The sequence below is a fragment of the Schistocerca piceifrons genome, chromosome 1, assembly GCF_021461385.2.
Source record: "Schistocerca piceifrons isolate TAMUIC-IGC-003096 chromosome 1, iqSchPice1.1, whole genome shotgun sequence".
Classification (NCBI taxonomy): Eukaryota; Metazoa; Arthropoda; class Insecta; order Orthoptera; family Acrididae; genus Schistocerca; species Schistocerca piceifrons.
Window position 1 is genome coordinate 165,269,934 of NC_060138.1, and position 22,867 is coordinate 165,292,800.

Sequence of the window (22,867 nt, forward strand, 5' to 3'; positions counted from 1 at the left end):
TGGAAATTTAGCGTTTCCGGACACATGTCCACATAACATCTCTTCTTTATTTGTGTGTGAGGAATGTTTCCTGAAAGTTTGGCCGTACCTTTTTGTAACACCCTGTATATGAAAATCACTGACTGTGCTGTGTGCAGTCTGTGGCTGGTTTACATTGTTGGAATTTACTATTGTAGTGTTGGGCAGTTGGCTGTTAGCAGCACGTAGTGTTGCGCAGTTGGAGATGAGCCGCCAGCAGTGGTGGATGTGGGGAGAGAGATGGCGGAGTTTTGAGAGTGGATGATCTGGACGTGTGTCCATCAGAGACAGTAAATTTGTAAGACTGGATGTCATGAATTGATTATATATATATATTATGACTTTTGAACACTATTAAGGTAAATACATTGTTTGTTCTTTATCAAAATCTTTAATTTGCTAACTATGCCTATCAGTAGTTAGTGACTTCAGTAGTCAGAATCTTTTATTTAGCTGGCAGTATTGGCGCTTGCTGTATTGCAGTAGTTCGAGTAACGAAGATTCTTGTGAGGTAAGTGATTCATGAAAGGTGTAGGTTATTGTTAGTCAGGGCCATTCTTTAGTAGGGATTTTTGAAAGATTGCGTTGCGCTAAAAAATATTGTGTGTCAGTTTGGTTTTTATCAGAATAAGTAAAGAGAGTAATGTCTGAGTACATTCAGTTTTGCTCAGCTGTTTGAAAAGCAAATAACGTAAGGGGTTTACCAGCACAGTAATTCACAAATTTTTCGAAGGGAACGTTGCACCTTTCTCCCCCTATTTCACTGCCTTAGGCGTGGACTTCCGTAAAATTCCTTCTAAAATGATGCCTCCAGTATAAGATCAATATACCCTCTTCAAATTTCAAGTTTCTATCCGTAGCGGTAGGCACTGGGAGATGACGAGTCATTCAAGACATTGCGTTTTAGACAGTACTGTATTGCGCTCTAGTACACGTTGATCTTATTCTGCGTAGCGAATGTGACAGAACAAGAACTAAATAGACCAACAAAATAATTAATATTTTCTCTTTCTATCATTAAGTACAATACAATATGGTTATATTTTAGCCCCTTTAAAGAATCCACTCTTTGTCCATACAACAGCTGCACAAACTCTTGGCATTCTGGAGATAGGATTTTGTAGTGGTTTTATAGATATTGCAGCCCAGCATGTCTGTAAATTATTTCACAGGTTTTCGACATTAGATGACCTCAGTTTGCTGACCTCCCTGTCTAGTTCATCCTATAAGTGTTCAGCGGGATTTGTGATAGGTGACCTACTTGGCCAAATAATATTCTTCAGTTCCTCACGTTTCTGTTTTCTATTGACATTCCTCCGCACAATTAAGAAGCGTGTTTCGGATCATTGCCCTGCTGATGAACAAACCCAGGATTAATAAGTCGCTTGCCAGACCAAACTGCATTGATCGGTGATCAGTATCCTGTGATATCCATACTTCTTTAATGTTCTATTAATTAGCACTAGATCACCGACTTTTCACCCGCAAAACATCCCCACACCATGACCGACGCTCCACCATACTTCACCGTCGGCATCACGAAATTACTCTTCATATAATCTCTACGAAGTCAATGAACAAACGTTCGTCGATATATTCCAGATATTTCAGACGTAGATTCGCCCGTGAATAACACCTTGGGCCATTGCTGCACGCTCCAACCTTTATTTTGCTGTGCCCATTACAAACGTATCACCTTATTTTGTATGAGTAATAAATGTTTTTTGACCGCTATGCACCCCTTTAAACCTTGATCACAGAGTCGGCATTGCACTGTTGAGACAGAGACTGGGGCTGATCGCATACTACAAATTTACTTTCTCGCGAATTACAGATGCAGTAAAAGTCCTCTGATGTCTACTCTGTACATACATCGAGGTGGCAAAAGGCATGATATGGTGATACGCACGTATACAGAAGGCAGTAGTATTGTGTACACAAGGCATAAAAGAGCAGTGCATTGGCGGTGCTGTAATTTCTATTCGAGTGATCACGTGTAAAGGTGATTATGGCTGCAGCCGCGCGAGATTAGCCAAGCGGTCTCAGGCGCTGCAGTCATGGAATGTGCGGCTAGTCCCGGCGGAGGTTCGAGTCCTCCCTCGGGCATGGGTGTGTGTGTTTGTCCTTAGGATAATTTAGGTTAAGTAGTATGTGAGCTTAGGGACTGATGACCTTAGCAGTTAAGTGCCATATGATTTCACATACATTTTTTTTTATGGCCGCATGCGTGAATTAACACACTTGAACACGGAATGATAGTTGGAGCTAGGCGTGTGGAACATTCCATTTGAGAAATGTTTAGGAAATTCGAAGTTCCGAGGTCCACGGTCTCAAGAGCGTGTCTGGAATACCAAATTTCAGGCATTATCTCTCACCACGGACAACGCAGTGACCGACGGCCTTCTCTTAACGACCGAGAACAGCGTAAGACGAACGTATCCGTTAGGACAGTGCGGCGAAATTTGGCGTTAATGGGCTATGCCAGCAGACGATAGACGCGAGTGACTTTCCTAGCAGCACGACATCACCTCCAGCGTCTCTCTTGGGTTCGTGACCGTATCGTATGGGCCCTAGACGTATCAAAAATCGTGACCTGGGCAGATGAGTCCCGATTTCAGTTGGTAAAAGCTGGTGGTAGGGTTAGAATGTGGCGCAAACTCTACGAATGGAGTCAACAAGGCAGTGTTTACGTGGAATAGACTGGGTTCTCTGGTCCAACTGAACCGATCATTGAATGGAAATGGTTATAGTCCGCTACTTGGAGACCACTTGCAGCCATCCATCGTCTTCTGGTTTCCAAACAACAATGGATTTTTTATAGATGACAGTGCACATGTCACCGGAACACAGTGTCCGCCCCGATTGCTGGGTGGTCAGCGTGGTGGATTGCCGTCCTAAGGGCCCGGGTTCGATTCCCGGCTGGGTCGGGGATTTTCTCCGCTCGAGGACTGGGTGCTTTGCGGTCTTCATCATCATTTCATACCCATCCGGCGCGCTGGTCGCCCTATGTGGCGTCGAATGTAATAAGACCTGCATCAAGGCGGCCGGACCTGCCCCGCAAGGGGCCTCCCGGCCAATGACGCCAAACGGTCATTTCCATTATCGGAACACAGTTGTTCGCGATTCGTTTGAGCCGGCCGGCGTGGCCGTGCGGTTCTAGGCGCTACTGTCTGGAGCCGAGCGTCCGCTACGGTCGCAGGTTCGAGTCCTGCGTCGGGCATGGATGTGTGTGATGTCCTTAGGTTAGTTAGGTTTAATTAGTTCTAAGTTCTAGGCGACTGATGCCCTCAGAAGTTAAGTCGCATAGTACTCAGAGCCATTTGAACCATTTGATTGGTTTGAAGGACATTCTGAACAATTGGAGCTAATGATTTGCTTACGCAGATCACCCAACATGACTCCCATCAAACATTTATGGAACAGTTCATGCACAAAATGCTGCACCGGCAACATTTTTGCAATGTGGATAGCTATAGAGGCAACATGGCACAGTATTTCTGCAGGGCACTAAATTGGCTCTGAGCACTATGGAACTTAACATCTGAGGTCATCAGTCTCCTAGAACTTAGAACTACTTAAACCCAACTAACCTAAGGACATCACACACATCCATGCCCGAGGCAGGACTCGAACCTGCAACCGTAGCAGTAGTGCGGTTCCGGACTGAAGCGCCTAGAACCACTCGTCCACCACGGCCGGCTACAGGGGACTTCTAACGACTTGTTGAGTTCATGCCAAGTCAAGCTGCAGCACTACACCGGGCAGATGGAGGTCCGATACGGTCTAAGGAGGCATCTCGTGATTTTTGTCACCTCAGTCTGTATGAGCTGATCCCTCCTGTATGATTTTACTCGTGGTCTTCCTGATAGCGGAACTCTTGCATTGGCACCAATCTGCTTGAACCGCTGCAACGTGTACACCACTGTAGATTTGGCTACTCCAACTTATGTTACTATTGTACAGCCTTCCTGGTGCAGAGCCACAATTAAAGCTCGTTTTCCAATTCCAGTCTCTTGCTTCCGCCCCATTAGAGAGTAATACGGTATGAACCTGATCAGGTATGCAAATATGCTGCTAGGTGCACATAATGTGCTATAAACTAATGCGAACCGATTACTACAGAGACCTCAGAAGGAATAAGGCCTACTCGAATGGAACCACGTTAGGTAAAGGCACGTCAGTGTCATTGTGGAATTCATTAGCTATCCTCTAGGAGAATAACCAGCCAAATACACAACAGAGGCGCTTAATACGAACTGACGAAACTAACGTTCAGACTTTGTCCTCTACCCGAAAACGCTGAGCACACATTTTGCTATTTGTGGTACATTTGCTGTCTTTCCTTCTCATAGCGTTAATCCAGAGAACTATTAGAGTTCGTCTGACAGGAAATCTTAAGTCAAATGACAGAAATAATGCCACTATTTGTTGTAAGCAACAGTAATCGGCGCAAGCGTAATTCATGAACATAAAATTTCGCATGAAGGAGTCCACGTACGTACGAAATATGATTCCTTTACACTTTAGGCTACAACCGGTATAATTAGCACAATGTAACTGATGCAAACTGACATTATAGATCAAGAGATTTCAACCAGAAGCTAATGCTTGGGGCAACTAACAAGGCGGACTCCGGCTTCAAGTTTGTGATGTCCTGAAATCTCCTCTTATTGTACATCCATGCCGCTTACAAGCTTCACATCGTAAACTCGTGACGTTACACATGACGTAATCTCAACGCCGAGAAGTGGAATCGAACGCTAGAGCTGACCCCTTTGATATTGGTTACACGCAAATCAGCAATATTCTAGGATGGGTCACACGAATGTCTTGTAAGAAGTCTTCTTTGCAGATGGACTGCGTTTTCCAGTTATACTGACAAAGAACCAATGTGTTATATACGACTGAGCTTATGTGATTATTACACGTCATATCTTTCTCTCTCTCTATTCGTTTAGTCGGTTCCGACTCTTCGTGGCGCCATGAACCAAATCACGCCACTTTTTCCTGTCTTGGACTTTCTCCCGTAGACCTTCCAGGTTGGAACACATTGCTTCTGTGATGCCATCGATCCATCTCATCCTCTGACGTCCTCTTCTTCTAATTCCTTCAATCTTCCCCAGCATTAATGTTTTTTCCAGCGAGGCATGCCTTCGCATTGTGTGTCCAAAGTAGGTCAGCTTTTGTTTTAGCATTAGACCTTCCAGGGAGAAATCTGGTTTTATTTGCTCCAGTATTGTTCTGTTGGTTCTCTTTGCAGTCCATGGAACTCTTTAAGTTTCCTCCAACACCACAATTCGAAGGAGTCAATTTTCGCCGTTCAGCCTTTCTAATGGTCCAGGTCTCACATCCATGCATCACAACTGGAAAGACAATAGCCTTCACAATACGGATCTTTGTTGCTAGTGTTATATCTCTGGACCTTATAACCTTGTCAAGGTTTGACATCGCCTGTATACCGAGTAACAGGCGTCTCCGGATTTCATGGCTGCAGTCGCCATCAGCAGAGATCTGGGAACCGAGATAACTGAATGTCGTCACTACCTCCATGGTTTCTCCTGCTATATCCCACGAATTGGTAGGTGTAGTTGCCATAATTTTCGTTTTCTTCACATTCTTCACTTCATATACACCAAAATATTTGCATCCAGGAATTTGCATGAGTTTACTGATTTCAATTGTAACTCACTGATATTGTAGTCATAACATACCTGCTTAAGAGTGTCAGTAAAAGTGCCGAACAGTGTTGAAATACTTATTAACTTCACCTAATTTATTGAAAATACTGAATATTGTGGTGTCCATTTTCCCTCCTCCTAACATCAAAAAGTCCTTTCAAATAACTTCCGGGAATTCAGCCAGGTAACACTTTCAGCGACCGCCGATATTTCGGCGGGAGAACATCCCGCCATTTTCAAGGCAAACTGCAACGGACAAGCGACGTATATACAAATTTAAAACCTCGGTTCTCGGACTGATGTAGGAAAGATAACATACACACTGAACACTTGTGCCACCAAATGTGACCAATTTCAGAGATATCGATAGTGAGACTACGAACCCGCAGGTGAGGTAGCATTGACTCTGTCTCCTCTGTTTTCTGACAAGGGAGAGAGCCGGATTCCAAACAGTTTAAACAAAAACCTCCATCCCTGTTAACGAGGTTGCTCGCTAATTTAATCTCAACTGCCTCCTTAATAACACTGTTCCAATAGCTGGACGTGCATGCCAATATCTCGTTGTTATTATAGTTGCAGTTTGCCTTGAAAATGGCGGGGTGTTCTCCCACCGAAATATCGGCGGCGCTGAAAGTGTTACATGGATGAATTCCCGGAAGTTATTTCAAAGATGTATACGTCAGGAGAAACTCAGCCATCAAAAAGTCCGTTTGAATTTTATACAGATTTGTCGTTTTACGTTCACTTTTACTTTAAACTATCAGCTAAATATCCATTACAGTTTTTTAGTTTTTGAAAACGTTACCTGGTGAATACTTAACGTTTGTTTTCAGAAACACAAAGCACTCGAAGAAGCACTGAAAGCCCGCCCACACGAGAAGCGTCGCGCCGGAGAAGAAATGAGGAGATTGAAGAAGGAGCTGAAATTGCCGCCCAGCGACACCGAACTCTGGCTCACGCTGCCTCGCATTTTCTCTCGCCAGAGCTCTCGGTTCGAGCTGCCTCTCGACAGCCGTACTCTTAACAGTTAAGTATTCACACTTTTGTTTTCCTATGTAGGCTGACAGCCACAAGTATAGCCAGTAACAAAGTACGAGCATAATTATTGTCTATGTACAGTGCGGTATCGTAAACACACGATTAAAATTGCACGCGGTTTGCGTTGTCTTATCCTTTCGTGTATGCAGGTGGACCAGTCGGTTAACACTCTCGATCGAATAACACAGCTCTTTATTTAGCAATTAATGACGCTTATATTCATAGCTTTCCGTTGCTGTGACTGACGGGAGCACACTAGGAATTACGAGGGACCTCCAATAAGTAATACAACATATTTTATTTCTAAACTAGCTATATCCAGCGAACTTCGTTCCGCCTCTGAAAATCTTTATAAGTTATATATCTGGCCCGGCATCCATTGTTTAGCCATATAAATTATCTCTAGTCTATAAGAATAATGTGTACGCGTAACACAATGTATTCCCGGCGAACTTCGTTCCGCCTCTGAAAATCTTTATATGTTATAGCTGACCCGGCAAACGTTGTTTTGCCATATAAATTATCTCTAGTCTATAAGAATAATGTATACGTGTAACACAGTGTATACGTGTAACACAATAGCCGTTGTTGGCGGGAGCTCGTGACACAAACAATAATAATGGCCGAAAACTGTGTAGGGAGTGAGAAAAGGTTTAGGGGGAAGTCCGGCAGTATCGGCCACTATTAGTTCTGGCGTTTCTACGATAGATCGCGCGGGTTTAAGAATTGCAGCCGATACACGGCTCGTCCATGAGCATACAAACATAGCGGCAATTTCGTGTCGAAACGTGTTCGCCAGCATTATGAATAAGGCCAAGCACACACGCATCGGTTTTTATCGCACGTAAACATATTGTACGATTACATTCTTTTAGAAGATCAAAGGAGAGCATAGGAACTTCTTTGTCCACTGAAAGACTTTGATCGTACGATATATTTCCGTACGATAAAAATCGATGCGTGTGCGCTAGGCCTAAATGTCGGTTTGGCGAATGACGCGTGCTACCTAGTTAAACTTCTCGGTCTAGTTACGTCGACTGAAAGAGGGATATTCGAGTCGTTGCTTTTGATACGTTTTCTTCTATTACCTATCTATCTAATAGTGAAAGACTATCACCGGTAGACACCTGGCGGGGATAACTGGTCAAGTGATAATTGATCAGTTATCGACCAGGGTTGAAAATCATTAAATTACTAAAATCGCTATTAAAAAATAGGGGTTGGTGGTAGAAGGGTGAAAATTTAGGGTTGCGTATATTTTGTAATGCCAAATCATAAAAAATAAAAGTAAGAAGTTCTATCCAAAGCATAAGAAAATTTTTTGGGGGTGGACCACCCTTATCACTTAGGGATATGAAAAATAGATTACGACCGATTCTCAGACGTACCGAATATACATGTAAAATTTCATCAGAATCGATCGAGCTGTTGATCAAGTGATAACTAATCAGGTATCAGCTGGGGTTGAAAATTATTAAGTTACTAAAATCACTATTGAAAAATAGGGATTGGTGGGAGAAGGGTGAAAATTAAGGGTGGTGTGTATTTTTTGATGCCACATCATGAAAAAATAAAAATAAAAAGTGCTGTCCAAAAAATAAGAAAAATTTTTCGGGCTTACCACCCTTATCCCTTAGGGGTATGAAAAATACATTACGACTGATTCTCAGATCTACGATTTAGAAAAAATATCTGAAAGGTGCGAAAAGTGGCAGTTGATTCTAAATAACGAAAAGTGTGAGGTCATCCACGTGAGTGCTAAGAGGAACTCGTTAAACTTCGGTTACACGATAAATCAGTCTAATCTAAAAGCCGTAAATTCAACTAAATACCTAGGCATTACAATTACGAACAACTTAAATTGGAAAGAACACATAGAAAATGTTGTGGGGAAGGCTAACCAAAAGCTGCGTTTTTTGGCAGTACAAAATGGTTCGAACGGCTCTGAGCACTATGGGACTTAACTTCTGAGGTCATCAGTCCCCTATAACTTAGACCTACTTAAACCAAGCTAACCTAAGGACATCACACACATCCATACCCGAGGCAGGAATCGAACCTGCGACCGTAGCGGTCGCGGGGTTCCAGACTGAAGCGCCTAGAACCGCTCGGCCACCCCATTGGCAGGACACTTAGAAAATGTAACAGACCTACTAAGGAGACTGCCTACACTACGCTTGTCTGTCCTCTTTCAGAATACTGCTGCACGGTGTCGGATCCTTACCAGATGGCACTGTCGGAGTACCGTACATCGAAAAATTTCAAAAAGACCAGCACGTTTTGTATTATCGCGAAATATGGAGAGAGTGTCACGGAAATGATACAGGATTTGGGCTGGAAATCATTAAAAGAAAGGTGTTTTCCGTTGCGACGGAATCTTCTCACGAAATTCCAATCACTAACTTTCTCCTTCGAATGCGAAAATATTTTGTTGACACCGACCTACATAGGGCGGAACGATCACCACGATAAAATAAGGGAAATCAGAGCTCGTACGGAAAGATATAGGTGTTCATTCTTTCCGCGCGCTATACGAGATTGGAATAATAGAGAATTGTAAAGGTGGGTCGTTGAACCCTCTGCCAGGCACTTAAATGTGATTTGCAGAGTATCCATGTAGATGTACCGAATATACATGTAAAATTTCATCAGAATCGATCGAGCCGTTTCGGAGGTATTACAATACAACATACTATTCCCTATTCTTTTTGCTCCAAAGTCTTATTTTATAACACAATCTCCGTTTAGTGTGACGGCCTCACGCCGTCTTACTGAGAGAGCCTGTATGACCGCAGGGCACCACTCTACTGGTCGACCTCTGAGCCAACACCTTGCTGCTTCAGTAACCTCGCAATGATCCACGTACTGCTTCTCGCGGAGTGCATCCTTCATTGGGCTGAACAGATGAAAGTCGCAACCTGCGAGATCCGGCTTGTAGGATGGACGAAGAAGAACAGTCCGATGAAGTTTTATGAGCTCCTCTCGTGTGCGCACACTTGTGTGAGACCTTGAGTTGCCGTAGAGAAAGATACGTTCGTTTGCATTTTTGTGGCGACGAACACACTGAAGTCGTTTCTTCAAGAGTTGAACTATGAGGGAGAACATCAAACGGAGCAACACCTTCAGAGTAACAAAAGACCGTTGCCATTAGATCTCTTCAGTGGAGAGATGTTGCGGCGCCACCCTATGGATTGCCGTTCTGTCTCCGGTTCGAAGTGATGAACCCATGTTTCATCGCTTATGAGAATGTTCGGCAAAAAGGTTGTCACCGTCAGCCTCCTAAGTGCAAGCAATTCCTTGATATTTCCTTATGGAGTTTCGTTAGGAGGCAAGGAACATTTGACACCCCAACTGATGGACGAGTGTGTCAGCACTCCCAGCGGAGACGTCCAGTTCAGCAGCGAGGGGTTTGACTGTGATCTGTGGATCACCTCGAATAAGAGTGTCCGCACGTTGCAACACAGCAGAAGTCGCAGCTGTGTGAGGCTAGCCAGCATGCGGGAGATTGGACAGGTTTGTGCAGAGTTGTTGCCATGATGACAGACGCCTCGCCCAGTGACTCGCCGTGCTTCTGTTCACTGGCAGGCTCCGCAGACATTCTGCAAGCACCTATGAATACCTGCGACGCTCTGGTTCTCTGTCAGAAGAAACTCTATGACAGCTCTCTCGCCTTGGTCAAATGGTTCTAAGCACTATGAGACTTAACATCTGAGGTCATCAGTCCCCTTGACTTAGAACTACTTAAACCTGACTAACCTAAAGACATCACACACATCCATGGCCGCGGCACGATTCGAACCTGCGAACGTAGCAGCAGCGCGGTTCCGGACTGAAGCCCCTAGAACCGCTCGGTCGCAGCGGCCGGCTCTGCTCGATCACACAGGGCATTTTAGGTTATGTATAGTGCTGCGACGTATCGAAACTTCATGAAACAAAAGGGGCTGAAACTGGAATATTTCAGGATGCCCACAACAATTTCTGTATTTTTCAACCGTAATTGGCCGAGAAAAAATTATTTGTTGCATTACATCTTGAACGCCCCTCATAGTATGCATCTACCCTCCACGGGCGACACTCTCGTATGATGTCAATATGTGACCACCTAAGAGAAGTCTGACAGTATAACGTTACTGTAGGCATGCAAAGGCAGCCAAAAATGAAATAAATCTAATTTCTACAGACAGGGTGGTTATAATTAAACTTCCGCTACTTCAAAGTACCCTAATGAAAAACGAGTGAGGCTCGAGCCTCGATGGGTTTGGGCCGCCGATGATGCTGCGTGGACGTGTAGCAACTTTGCGGCGGTCGATTGCAGGAGTGATGTTATCGATGATCGATGACACTACAGTTTGGGATTTGGCAGGATGCTAAATTTAGTACACAGAGCTGCCACCATTGCCATCAACCACATATCAAACATGGCTGTGCATCGGACCGAACTGCACTTGGATGACAGTTGTGCATGCTGCTTCAAATCTGTGCCAATGTTCGTCAGTCATAGTTGCTGAGAAATGGTGGCATACCAGGCTCTTGGTAACCCAGGACCAGATGTGGGTGAGAGGTATGAAGAACGTGGTGGCCACGGAAACAAACACTCTCTCTTCATCGAGATAGGTCAGGACAACATGGGCAACATGCAGTCTTCTGTTATCTCGTTGGAAGATAACTTTGCTGAGATTTGGAAGATAGAACACTACCACAGTTCTTAATACGACGGGGATGGAATGTTTGCTGTCCAATTTACTGCTTACACGTTCCTAATGGCACCCCTTACCATCAAATACGCTGCTGGGCTTTTGTGATGATCTTGAGGACAGTCTGATGTTATTGTTCTCTTTGGAGCCTTCTTACATGACTACATATATCGTGAAGCTGTATACAAAACTGGGCCTCGTCTGAAAATCCCAACAGGAAGCCAACACGACACAGTTTGCGAACCAGTATCCCCACCCCCTCTTCCTCCCTCTTCCTCCCCAAATACTGCACTGAATCATTGGACGGCAAGGGAATTAATAGGTTCCTGGACCTACTAACGTCGAATCGAAATTATTATCCCCAAGTGCCCCTACCCTCCTAATCTCCATTTATAGACCTTGCTTTAAGCTATGCTACATCCCTTCCACCTTGAAGCAAGCAAAATATGTCAATTTGCCGAAATCGAACAAAAATTCTTTAGTATTGAAAAATTATCCTCCTAGATAAGGTCACCTTGATGCTGTACGCAGAACTGAGAATCGTCTCAAAGGAGAACGTTTTGGTACTCCTGTGTCTAGATGGGCGCCTAACTACCGGCGTACCTCTTTCTATGGCAGCATCGAGGAAGTCGCAACAATGGTCGCCTACCTGCGAGTTCGTAGCGGTCCAGACGTAGTCGCAATGCATGTGTGACTGTTCCTGCTACAAACTCTTGCTGTCCACTCTTGCTCCAGGGATGGCTGGACTTGCAATATGTTTGCCTTCTCAGATCTTAGTAGCGCAGAACTTCTGAGATCCTGCATAGTGTTGAGCACAGACTTCCCGAATCGTCGATTCCATTTTAGCATTATGGTTCTGGGATCCCACCAACGCGAACAGGAAAACATGGAACGGTGAACCACAGTATCGATGGACCACAACCCTCCCGCTGTCACACATTACACCCCGATTCATAGCTCACCTGCTGTCCTCTGCTGAGAAGAAAGCACTCGACAGGAATCACCTGATGTGCTGTAGGCAGTATAGTATCAGTCATATGGAAAATGTTTTCATGAATGCATTTACGTCAACATTGTAACAGTGACAGACGTGAAGAGATTCGATCTGCTTAGGTACACTGTCTGACAGAGAAAGTGAAGCATCCAGAAGGGGAGGAGCAAACGAAATGGAACTTGAGGGCTGAGAGTGTATAAGATGTTACTGCAGTGATTGTAAAATCAAGTCAAACTCACAAGAAACTTGGTAGTATAAGGACCTTAGCAGTATGATGTTGCACTCCTCTGGACTGACTCGGTTGGGATGAGTGCCAAAAGCCGCTGTACCCTCGTCTGAGGCAAGCTGGCCCAAAAATGTTGGTATCGTATTGGCATGGAGTGACGTCCGACCTGGTCCCACACATGTTCTGTCCGATCTGGTCCCACACATGTTCTGTCAGGGGACAGATCTGGCGATGTTGCTGGCCACAGGCGTTCCTCAGTATCTTATAGAGAATTCGTAGACAACATGTGTCTGCTTAGATCAGCGTTGTCCTGTTGAAAAATGGGACCACGATACCATCGCATAAGAAGTAAACCGTAAAGACACAGGGTGTCTGGTTCGTTTCGTTGCGTTACAAGAGGTCCCTCACTCACTACCATCGGTGACCTGAAGTCATAGCCACACCATGACGCCGAGAGTAACACCGCCGTGCCATTCCGAAAGATTTCAAGAACTGGACCTCTCCTCAGGTCGCCGCCGCACTCGCCGACAACGGTCATCTGGGGTGATGCACAACCGCAATCCATCTCTGCAAACAATGACCTTCATCAACAATCCATGCTTCCCTTTCTTGCCACCAATCCATACACATTCGTTAGCATTGTGATGTTAACGGCAACCTATACATGGGATGGCCGGCCGCTGTGACCGAGCGGTTCTAGGCGCTTGAATCCTGAACTGCACTTCTGCTACGGTCGCAGGTTCGAATCCTGCCTCTGGCATGGATGTGTGTGATGTCCTTAGGTTAGTTAGGTTTAAGTAGTTCTAAATCTAGGGGACTGATGACCTCAGATGTTGTCCCATAGTGCTTAGAGCCATTTGAACCCTTTTGAATACATGGGATGGCAATTCGGTAGTGCAACTGCTGCTAGTCTCTGGCCAATGGCGTGGGATGACACAGGATGTTGCAAGGAGCCTATTACCTATTCTAGGATGGCGGCATGGATATGAAAGGAGTACGATGTGCTTGATGCACAGTATGACAATCCTCCTCGTGGTGGTCAGACGTGCTCGACCAATACTTCACGACAGGTATGCCTATCCCCATGTTCCCATGCAGTCCAGCATCAGGCCACCATCACATCGGAATGCCCCACAAGTCTGGATACTGCAGTATTCGACTAGCTGACCTAATGGAGACCCATATGTGGCCTCAAACTCTGTAAGGAGATGATAGCGCTGTCCCACGTGAGTAGACGGCGCCTCCGTGTTCTTGACAGTGATAACTCAACACCTGACACTTTGCGCACCCCCTATATACACCACTAGGTTTGGTAACAACACTAAACATGAACTACATTAACACGCTGTGGTCGTCATTCTACCTGTCACAGAGAACCGCTGGTCTAATCCTTTACATACCGACTGATGTCGTGCACCTATAGGAAGTTACATTGGCAACCGACCATTTCGTCTGGGTGCCTGATTTTTTTGTCAGATTATTCATATTAAATCATCTCACTCTTGAATGTACCAACAGTTACGGAATAACATAGAACAAGTTCTCTATTTAAGTGTATATGGCGTCAATAACTACAGTATTAAAACTTTTTGATAATGATTCTGTGTATGCAGCTTCTGAAATATGCCTTATACATCACGATACAACTTACGTTTTATTCAGTTAAAATATCACCATTGGTAGGATCTTCACGCCTGTTTATTGTGTACAATGCATTGCAGAACTTTCTTCTTTCACATTTGTTGCTATACACAATTTTAAAAAATGAGTCAATGTAGACAAAACGGCAGGAAATTCGGACAGTCTGGTAACAGTTGTAGAAAAAATAATCTATTGTGTGTAACCAGACAGAGGAAGTGAGTCATTTACATAGGAATTACAAGGTATCCGACGCTCACTCCGTATGCTTATGCCCCATGTGTACGGATGCTTACTTGACTGGCTAGAAGAGGGCGCTCCAGATTGCCTTCTGGCTTCGAGACAGACTATGGCAATCACTGAACGTTCGAATACACTGAAAATAACTAGATACCAACACATATGAGGCACAAAGAGTATAAAACTTTTACGAATGCGTTTGAAGTCTACGATTGACGCTTATCTTTTTAACTGGAAATAACTTTAAAAACAGTTCCATTATACCGCATGTTTAATGCAAAAATCTCTTTCCATCGTGTTTTCCAAATTGAAATTATAAATTTCCACTTTTGGGAATCAGATTAATGCCAAAAATTACAAGTACCTGCCACAGGTGTATGGAGTCATGCGAAAGAATGAGAGAAAAAGAGAGATAAGGGAAGGAGGAAGGGACGGAGATGGGTGTAAGTGCAAAATAGAAGACTGAAAAATGAGATAAGCAGACCTAAAAGAGAAGGATATCATAATTCCATTTCTGTCAGCGAAGAGAGAAAAAGTTTATGAGGTACACATGTTTAGAGAATGAATAATAGGCGAAGGAATACGAAATATATAAAATTGGACTATTTTATAGGTTTTGGGCGTAATAATAGAGAAGAAAATCAAAAGAGGAGTGATAGAAAGAAATGAAAAGAAAAAGTACAATTTAAACGCAAGCTGCATTATTTTTTACTATTTTTGCGAGAATGTAGTAAATGGGCAAGTGAGGGCTGAGAGTAAGAGAGAGGGAGTGAGGGGTGTAGAGAAGAAATTAAAGTACGGTTCCTTCTTGTAAGAGCCATTCTTTTAGTGGCTGGATACTTTTTCCCACATTTGACTATTTTTTCACTATTCTCTGAAGAAGAAAAATATTTGTGTTACAATGCTTCCAATAAACAGTAAAGCCAGCTGCTTCATTACTATCACACTTCATTGCTTACTTTGCATAAACATTCTCCTAATTTCGAGTCGTTCTCCTTACGATGAATGCATATGTTTAAACGACAAGAAACTATTCATTTTCAGACCATCACACCATTACACCACGAAAAATATATGTGAGTGTTCTCCCCAACATAGGTAAGTGGATACGTGCACAGGGGATATCTAATTAGGCAGCCCACACAGTAAGCTAAGGAGTAACTGTACTTCGGAGGAACCAGTAAGTATATAATGGTAGGATATTCAAACAGTAGGGGGACTGTACCATCACGTCAACTCTGATTTTTGACAGTAATCTAAGCAAACCGGTCACTTGGCCTGGGATCCTTATGTAAACAGATCAAGCACTGCTGTTCTTATGTTTATGTAAGTCTAATTCATGTTCTTTAGGTAAGCAAAGTGCCCCTTGTGCTCTTATCTGGTGACCCATTATCACACCATCCTGTGTATTTAGCATAATCTTAATTATATTATAATTTGTTAGTAAAAATGACTGCCTCTATATGGGGTGATCAGAAACAGGCTGAAAAATTTATAAGGTTGGTCTGAGAAGTAACTGTTATGAAAAGAATTCGATATGTTGCGCCGTTTCCGAGTTAATTAGCATTGTAGTTGGTCAATCAGACTGTTGTGTACACAAATTCAAGCCACACCCACCAGTGACGATTTCGCCAAACGTGATCTTCGTCTGGTTTACTAAAACTGAAATTGGACTTGGTATGGTAGTAACAATCGAACCTGAGGGAAAGACTGAGCAGTGTCGTGCGCTGTCATCTACATTATGATCACAATTGACACTTACTGTATATGGTGGGCAACTTGAACCAGCGCGCGCTCGGCCTGATTGGCTAACTTCATTGCTAATTTACTCGGAAAAGGCGTTACCTACCGAATTTTTTTCTTAACAGCTGTTTTCCAATACAACGTACCCTGCAACACTCTTACAAGCTTTTCAGACTGTTTCTGACTACCCTGTGTGTATGTCACCCTAACCTTAATTAATGTAACATAGATCACAAACAAATTCAGATACATGAGAGTACGACTTGGACGCCGAGGGTTCCATACAAACTTAATTATGTATACAGATAGTTCCGCCATCCCGGGAATGGAGAATCTTGACGATTTTCCCCTGTTATCGATATCGGTACTGGGAATTTCAAGGCTCTCGAGAATGACAAATATGCTTTTTTCGTGTGATATAATTATAAATTAACAACTGTCGGTTTTTTTCCGTTCCTTTCACTGTGAAAGCTTGCTGCTCACTGAATTTCATGATTTTTTTGTCAATGGGAATACACTATAGATTTTGATAAGTGAGTTGCCGAGAATCAAAATATCTGATATAAATGACAGTTTCTTTTGATTGCATTGACTTAAAAAGCTTACATTTATTACACCGCCAAATCTTTTAGCATGTGACATCAATTTCAACTTGATACGTGTACCCATTCCTGAGAAAAAGAGGTCTGAACAGACAGATGGACAGACGAACTGTTGGATAACAAATCACTATTTTTTAGCGTGATGTAATTACAGTTTAAAAATTTTCGGGATATTTTCGTTTAGTTGTAATGTGAAACTATTCTTGTCCAATTTCATGATTCTTGGTCAGCTAGAAGTACCCTAGAGGTTTTGATGAATGATTTTACAAGTAGAATATCAAAATATGGGTTGTATAAATGATTGACGTGACCTTAGAATGTTATATAAATTTCAACTTGATACGTGTACCTGTCTCTAAAGAAAGAGTTTTTAACAGTTAGATAGATGAACAACAAGTAATCCTATAAACATTCTGTTTTTACAGAACTCTAAAAATGACGTCATGGCTACTCTGTCACTCTGACATTACAGTGGATATGTGAAAATGGGGGGGGGGGGGGGGGGGGGGAGGGACGGGAGGGGGAATTCAGAGAGACATTATCCTTTTGGCTGAATTATCTAATTACTATTATTTACGTCCCAGAAAAGACGTCATGGCTGCCCAGATATTCTGACATTACAGTGGATGGGTAAACTTCAAGGCTGCCTGATTGCTATAGCAAGTGTCTACCCATTATGGCCAATGCACTGTGACGCCAGCATCAGGCTGCATATGATGATTCTGACATCATGACATTAGTGTGGACGTGTAATAGCAGTGTAAAATTAAGAAAATTCAAGTCGAAACATTTCTAAATACATGTATGTACGTTTAAAAAACACACAAGACATCGCCAAATTGCACGGAAGTCTCACATTTAACCAGTTTCCCACACTTGTGCTGTTAGCACAACCACTGAGATAGTACACCAACTATAGCAATGTCTTTATTAGAAACAAACAGTATACGGGAACTCCTCTCACATGGCCCACTGCCTCTAACACTGCAAAGGCCCATTCTGGCACAACCACAACCACCAGCCGGCTTTTCGTGTGGAGACAGCTTCACAAACGAGTTCGATTGTTACTAACAGTGTCGCTTCGTATCTGAGCAGCCAGGAGCAAACACTTTGGAGATGAAATGTGCAATAGTGCGACAGGGATGGAGGGCCATCTGAGGGTTACCACAGGACACATGTCTAAACATTTCACCCCACCCAGCATCAGTGGGAACATGCATGCCTTTCTTCTCCAGGCCAGAGACAGCAGCCACAAACTTAATTACATAACTTATTAAAAACTGCACATACACGAATTTGCTTCCATCTTAGTGACATGAAATCTAAATTCAGCATACACTGTCTGATTGGCAATACCTGGCCACAGACTAGTGGACGCTAGTATTGGGCGAGATTACCAGTAAAATCGCACACTGTATTTAAATAAAGAAAATTATTTCTGATGGTAAACTAATTACTTACATGAGTGGGATTTGCACCCATTTATCCATTACATATATCATCCTGAGAGTTGTGCAAACATATGCGATGCCGGGGGTGGTTTCTCAACTCTCTGGTAAATGGGATTCCATGGAAAAATGACAACATAGTTCCCATGACTCTCTGTTCAGTGAAAATGAAATAATCGTATGGCACTGAGGGCTGGTAGTCCTCACTTTGGTCGCAAGTCTTCTCAGTAGGCACTACATTGCGTGACTTGTGTACAGATGATGATGAAAATAGTACAATACCGAGTCCTCGAGCGGAGAAAATCTCCGACCCGGCCACGAATCGAACAAGGACCCACTGTATGGCACTCAGATGCACTGACCACTCAGGTAAGGGGTAGGGCTCTGTTAGGCGATTTTACGGAACGGACGTTTAAGGTACACTGCGCGATAAATCTACCTCCGCCACCATATATCTCGCATAGACAACTGAGGAATAAGAAAGAGAGATTATAGTGTATGCATCCATTCACTATTCTGCTGCTCAATACACGTACAGGCAGAAAAACTGCTGAAATCGGAACCAAGCACTCTCTGTCATATACAGTGAACTGTGGATGCAGCGGCACGTAAAGTGGATGTAAAATACTTTGAGGTCTGCATCGCTTAACAATATTACACACAAATCAACGACATATCTAAAGATTAAGGGGTTTGTTAGAGGCATAGCTCGTATTTCGCACATGCTATTCAAGAATGCAGTGACATTTCCTAAGAGTTGTTTCGTAATATTATCAGCAGCAAAGCTCCCTTTTAGAGTATTACTGTGTGGTACTCCATTTCCCTATATACTTGCCATTAACAAGTATTCCATTAAAACTCCATCCAACTAGGTACACAGTATATGCAACTTCCTGATTTTGAAATGCAATTTGGTTATTGTTGTGAGCACTTTTCATTCCTTAATTGTCAGGCCTCAGTGTAGAATAATTCAAAAGCATACCAATTCATTGTTATTTTCTATATATTGTTATAAAAGTTCATTTGCCATCGACAGCACCAAGGTGAGAGACCTCTGACATGGCTCTAGTCGCACCTCCATCGAAGTTCCAAAACACTAACACTATATTTATAGACTCATTAATGAATTATGACAAGAAATTTACATGTGTATTTTGTATGAACTTAAATGGAATTCCACGGAAGAGAGACAGTAGCTTTCTGAGATGATACTACACTACTGGCCATTACAATTGCTACACCAAGAAGAAATGCAGATGATTAACGGGTATTCTGTGGACAAATATATTATACTAGAACTGATACGTGATTACATTTTCATGCAATTTGGGTGCATAGATCCTGAGAAATCAGTATCCAGAACAACCACCTCTGGCCGTAATAACGACCTTGATACGCCTGGGCATTCAGTCAAACAGAGCTTGGATGGCGTGTACAGGTACAGCTGCCCATGCAGCTTCAACACTATACCACAGTTCATCAAGAGTAGTGACTGGCGTGTAATGACGAGCCAGTTCCTCGGCCACCATTGACCAGACGTTTTAAATTGGTGAGAGGAGAATGTGCTGGCTAGGGCATCAGTCGAACATTTTCTGTATCCAGAAAGGCCCGTACAGGACCTGCAACAAACGGCCGTGCATTATCCTGCTGAAATGTAGGGTTTTGCAGGGATCGAATGAAGGGTCGTAACACATCTGAAGTGTAACGTCCACTGTTCAAAGTGCCGTCAATGCGAACAAGAGGTGACCGAGACGTGTAACCAATGGCACCCCATACCATCACGCCAGGTGATACGCCAGTATGGCGATGACGAATACACGCTTCCAATGTGCTTTCCCCGCGATGTCGCCAAACACGGATGCAACCATCATGATGCTGTAAACAGAACCTGGATTCATCCGAAAAAATGACGTTTTGCCATTCCTGCACCCAGGTTCGTCGTGAGTAAACCATCGCAGGTGCTCCTGTCTGTGATGCAGCGTCGAGGGTAACCGCAGCCATGGTCTCCGAGCTGATAGTCCATGCTGCTGCAAACGTCGTCGAACTGTTCGTGCAGATGGTTGTTGTGTTGCAAACGTCCCCATCTGTTGACTCAGGGATCGAGACGTGGCTGCACGGTCCGTTACAGCCATACGGATAAGATGCCTGTCATCTAGACTGTTAGTGATACGAGGCCATTAGGATCCAGCACAGCGTTCCGTAGTACCCTCCTGAACCCACCGATTCCATATTCTGCTCACAGTCATCGGATCTCGACCAACGCGAGCAGCAATGTCGCGATACGATAAACCGCAATCGCGATAGGCTACAATCCGGCCTTTATCAAAGTATAACGTGATGGTACCCATTTCTCCTCCTTACACGAGGCATCACAACAACGTTTCACCAGGCAAGGCCGGTCAACTGCTGTTTGTGTATGAGAAATCGGTTGGAAACTTTCCTCATGTCAGCACGTTGTAGGTGTCGCCACCGGCGCCAACCATGTGTGAATGCTCTGAAAAGCTAATCATTTGCATAGATTAGATTAGATTAATACTAGTTCCATGGATCATGAATACGATATTTCGTAATGATGTGGAACGAGTCGAATTTTCTAATACATGACATCATTAGGTTAATTTAACAACATACTTAAGTTAATATAAAAACTTTATTTCTTTGTGTTTTTTGTTTTTTTTATTTTTTTTTATTTTTATTTTTTTATTTTTTAAATATTTTTTTCTTTTTTTTTCTTAATTTATATCTAAAAATTCCTCTATGGAGTAGAAAGAGTTGTCATTCAGAAATTCTTTTAATTTCTTCTTAAATACTTGTTGGTTATCTGTCAGACTTTTGATACTATTTGGTAAATGACCAAAGACTTTAGTGCCAGTATAATTCACCCCTTTCTGTGCCAAAGTTAGATTTAATCTTGAATAGTGAAGATCATCCTTTCTCCTAGTATTGTAGTTATGCACACTGCTATTACTTTTGAATTGGGTTTGGTTGTTAATAACAAATTTCATAAGAGAGTATATATACTGAGAAGCTACTGTGAATATCCCTAAATCCTTAAATAAATGTCTGCAGGATGATCTTGGGTGGACTCCATCTATTATTCTGATTACACGCTTTTGTGCAATAAATACTTCATTCCTCAGTGATGAATTCCCCCAAAATATGATGCCATATGAAAGCAATGAGTGAAAATAGGCGTAGTAAGCTAACAGCATCTTCTTCCTGTCGGTTAAATTTCGCGTCTGTAGAACGTCATTTTCGTGGTGTAGCAATTTTAATGGCCAGTAGTGTAGTATCCATACCAAAAACAGAACGCATACAACCTGCAAGTCACCTTGTGATATATGATGGAGAGTACATTAACCCTCATCCCTGCTTCATTTGCAACACAAGACTGATTGCCAATAAACCTTCATATTAGCTTTGATTTCTCTTTGAGGTCGTTTCTAAAACCTATGTGGGAGAAAGTATTATATTACCTGAAACGTACCTTCCCAGATTTTCAGTAACTGACATCTTCTTGATGTACAATATATCTATCTTATAGACTCTGCCATAAGAGTGATACATATGTAGTAATTCCATGATAGGTCGCTTCACATGGTTACATCCAGGTATTTTATTATTCCAAACACATGTAACTCATTGATCCCTACTACTGAGGAATAATACCACAGAATCCATTTAAAGCATATTTGAAGGAATTATTCTGTGCACGACAAATCACACTCCGCTAACCAAACATCTGTAACAAAATGACTCGAGGGAACAGGACTCAATATAATGACAAGCTACAAACATGTTTTAACTTGCCGAAATCCACTCCCTTACTTTATGGAGCATGTGCATTTAGCTGTCACATATAATAATAATACACAAGTTTATAAGTTTGTAGTAGGGTTTGGGATTCATAGCTGAAGTTGTAAAATAAGAACAAGGATATATATAAACCAACTTATTTAGTTAATTGATTAGATGTTTCAATACACATCATATTAAATTTTTTATACAAGTTTTGCACGATAGTCGTACTCTCTTCATTTACTGTTGTTGTTTCACAAACCAGTTGTTATTGTAGTTTAACTACAGTGTACAGAGTCAAACTCATTTATGTATCTCCAGCCCTTTACAATTGTGTCAGACAGCTGTCATTGACATACCTATATATGTTTTCAACACTTTAAACACAGTTTACAGTCTGGAAATAAGTCCAGCTGCATGGAACTGTTGTCGCACATGAGATGGGATATTTGCAGTTCACCTGTGAGGCATAACACAAAACCAAATTCGAGACTTATTTTGTAAGGCCAATAGCAGGAAAGGAATTATAGTAACTTGTATACACAGTGTGCAAATACATACAGTGGTCACAATATGCACTCAGACACATACTCATACACACACACATTTTCATGATATCCACACACACACACACACACACACACACACACACACACACACACACACACACACACACACACACACACACACACATTTTCATGATATACACAACACATTCATACATGCATACACTCTATCAATAAAGCGAAT

The 22,867-nt window shown here is 42.7% G+C and overlaps 1 protein-coding gene across 1 annotated transcript in view; it reads left to right on the forward strand.

Moving 5' to 3' along the window:
- LOC124795511 (lysine-specific demethylase 6B) overlaps nt 1-22,867 on the forward strand; it is a 125,828-nt gene that overhangs the window by 88,877 nt on the left and 14,084 nt on the right. The window contains exon 5 of the mRNA XM_047259610.1: nt 6,530-6,722. Coding sequence (XP_047115566.1) covers nt 6,530-6,722 — 193 coding nt within the window. The remainder of the gene's footprint in view (nt 1-6,529; nt 6,723-22,867) is intronic.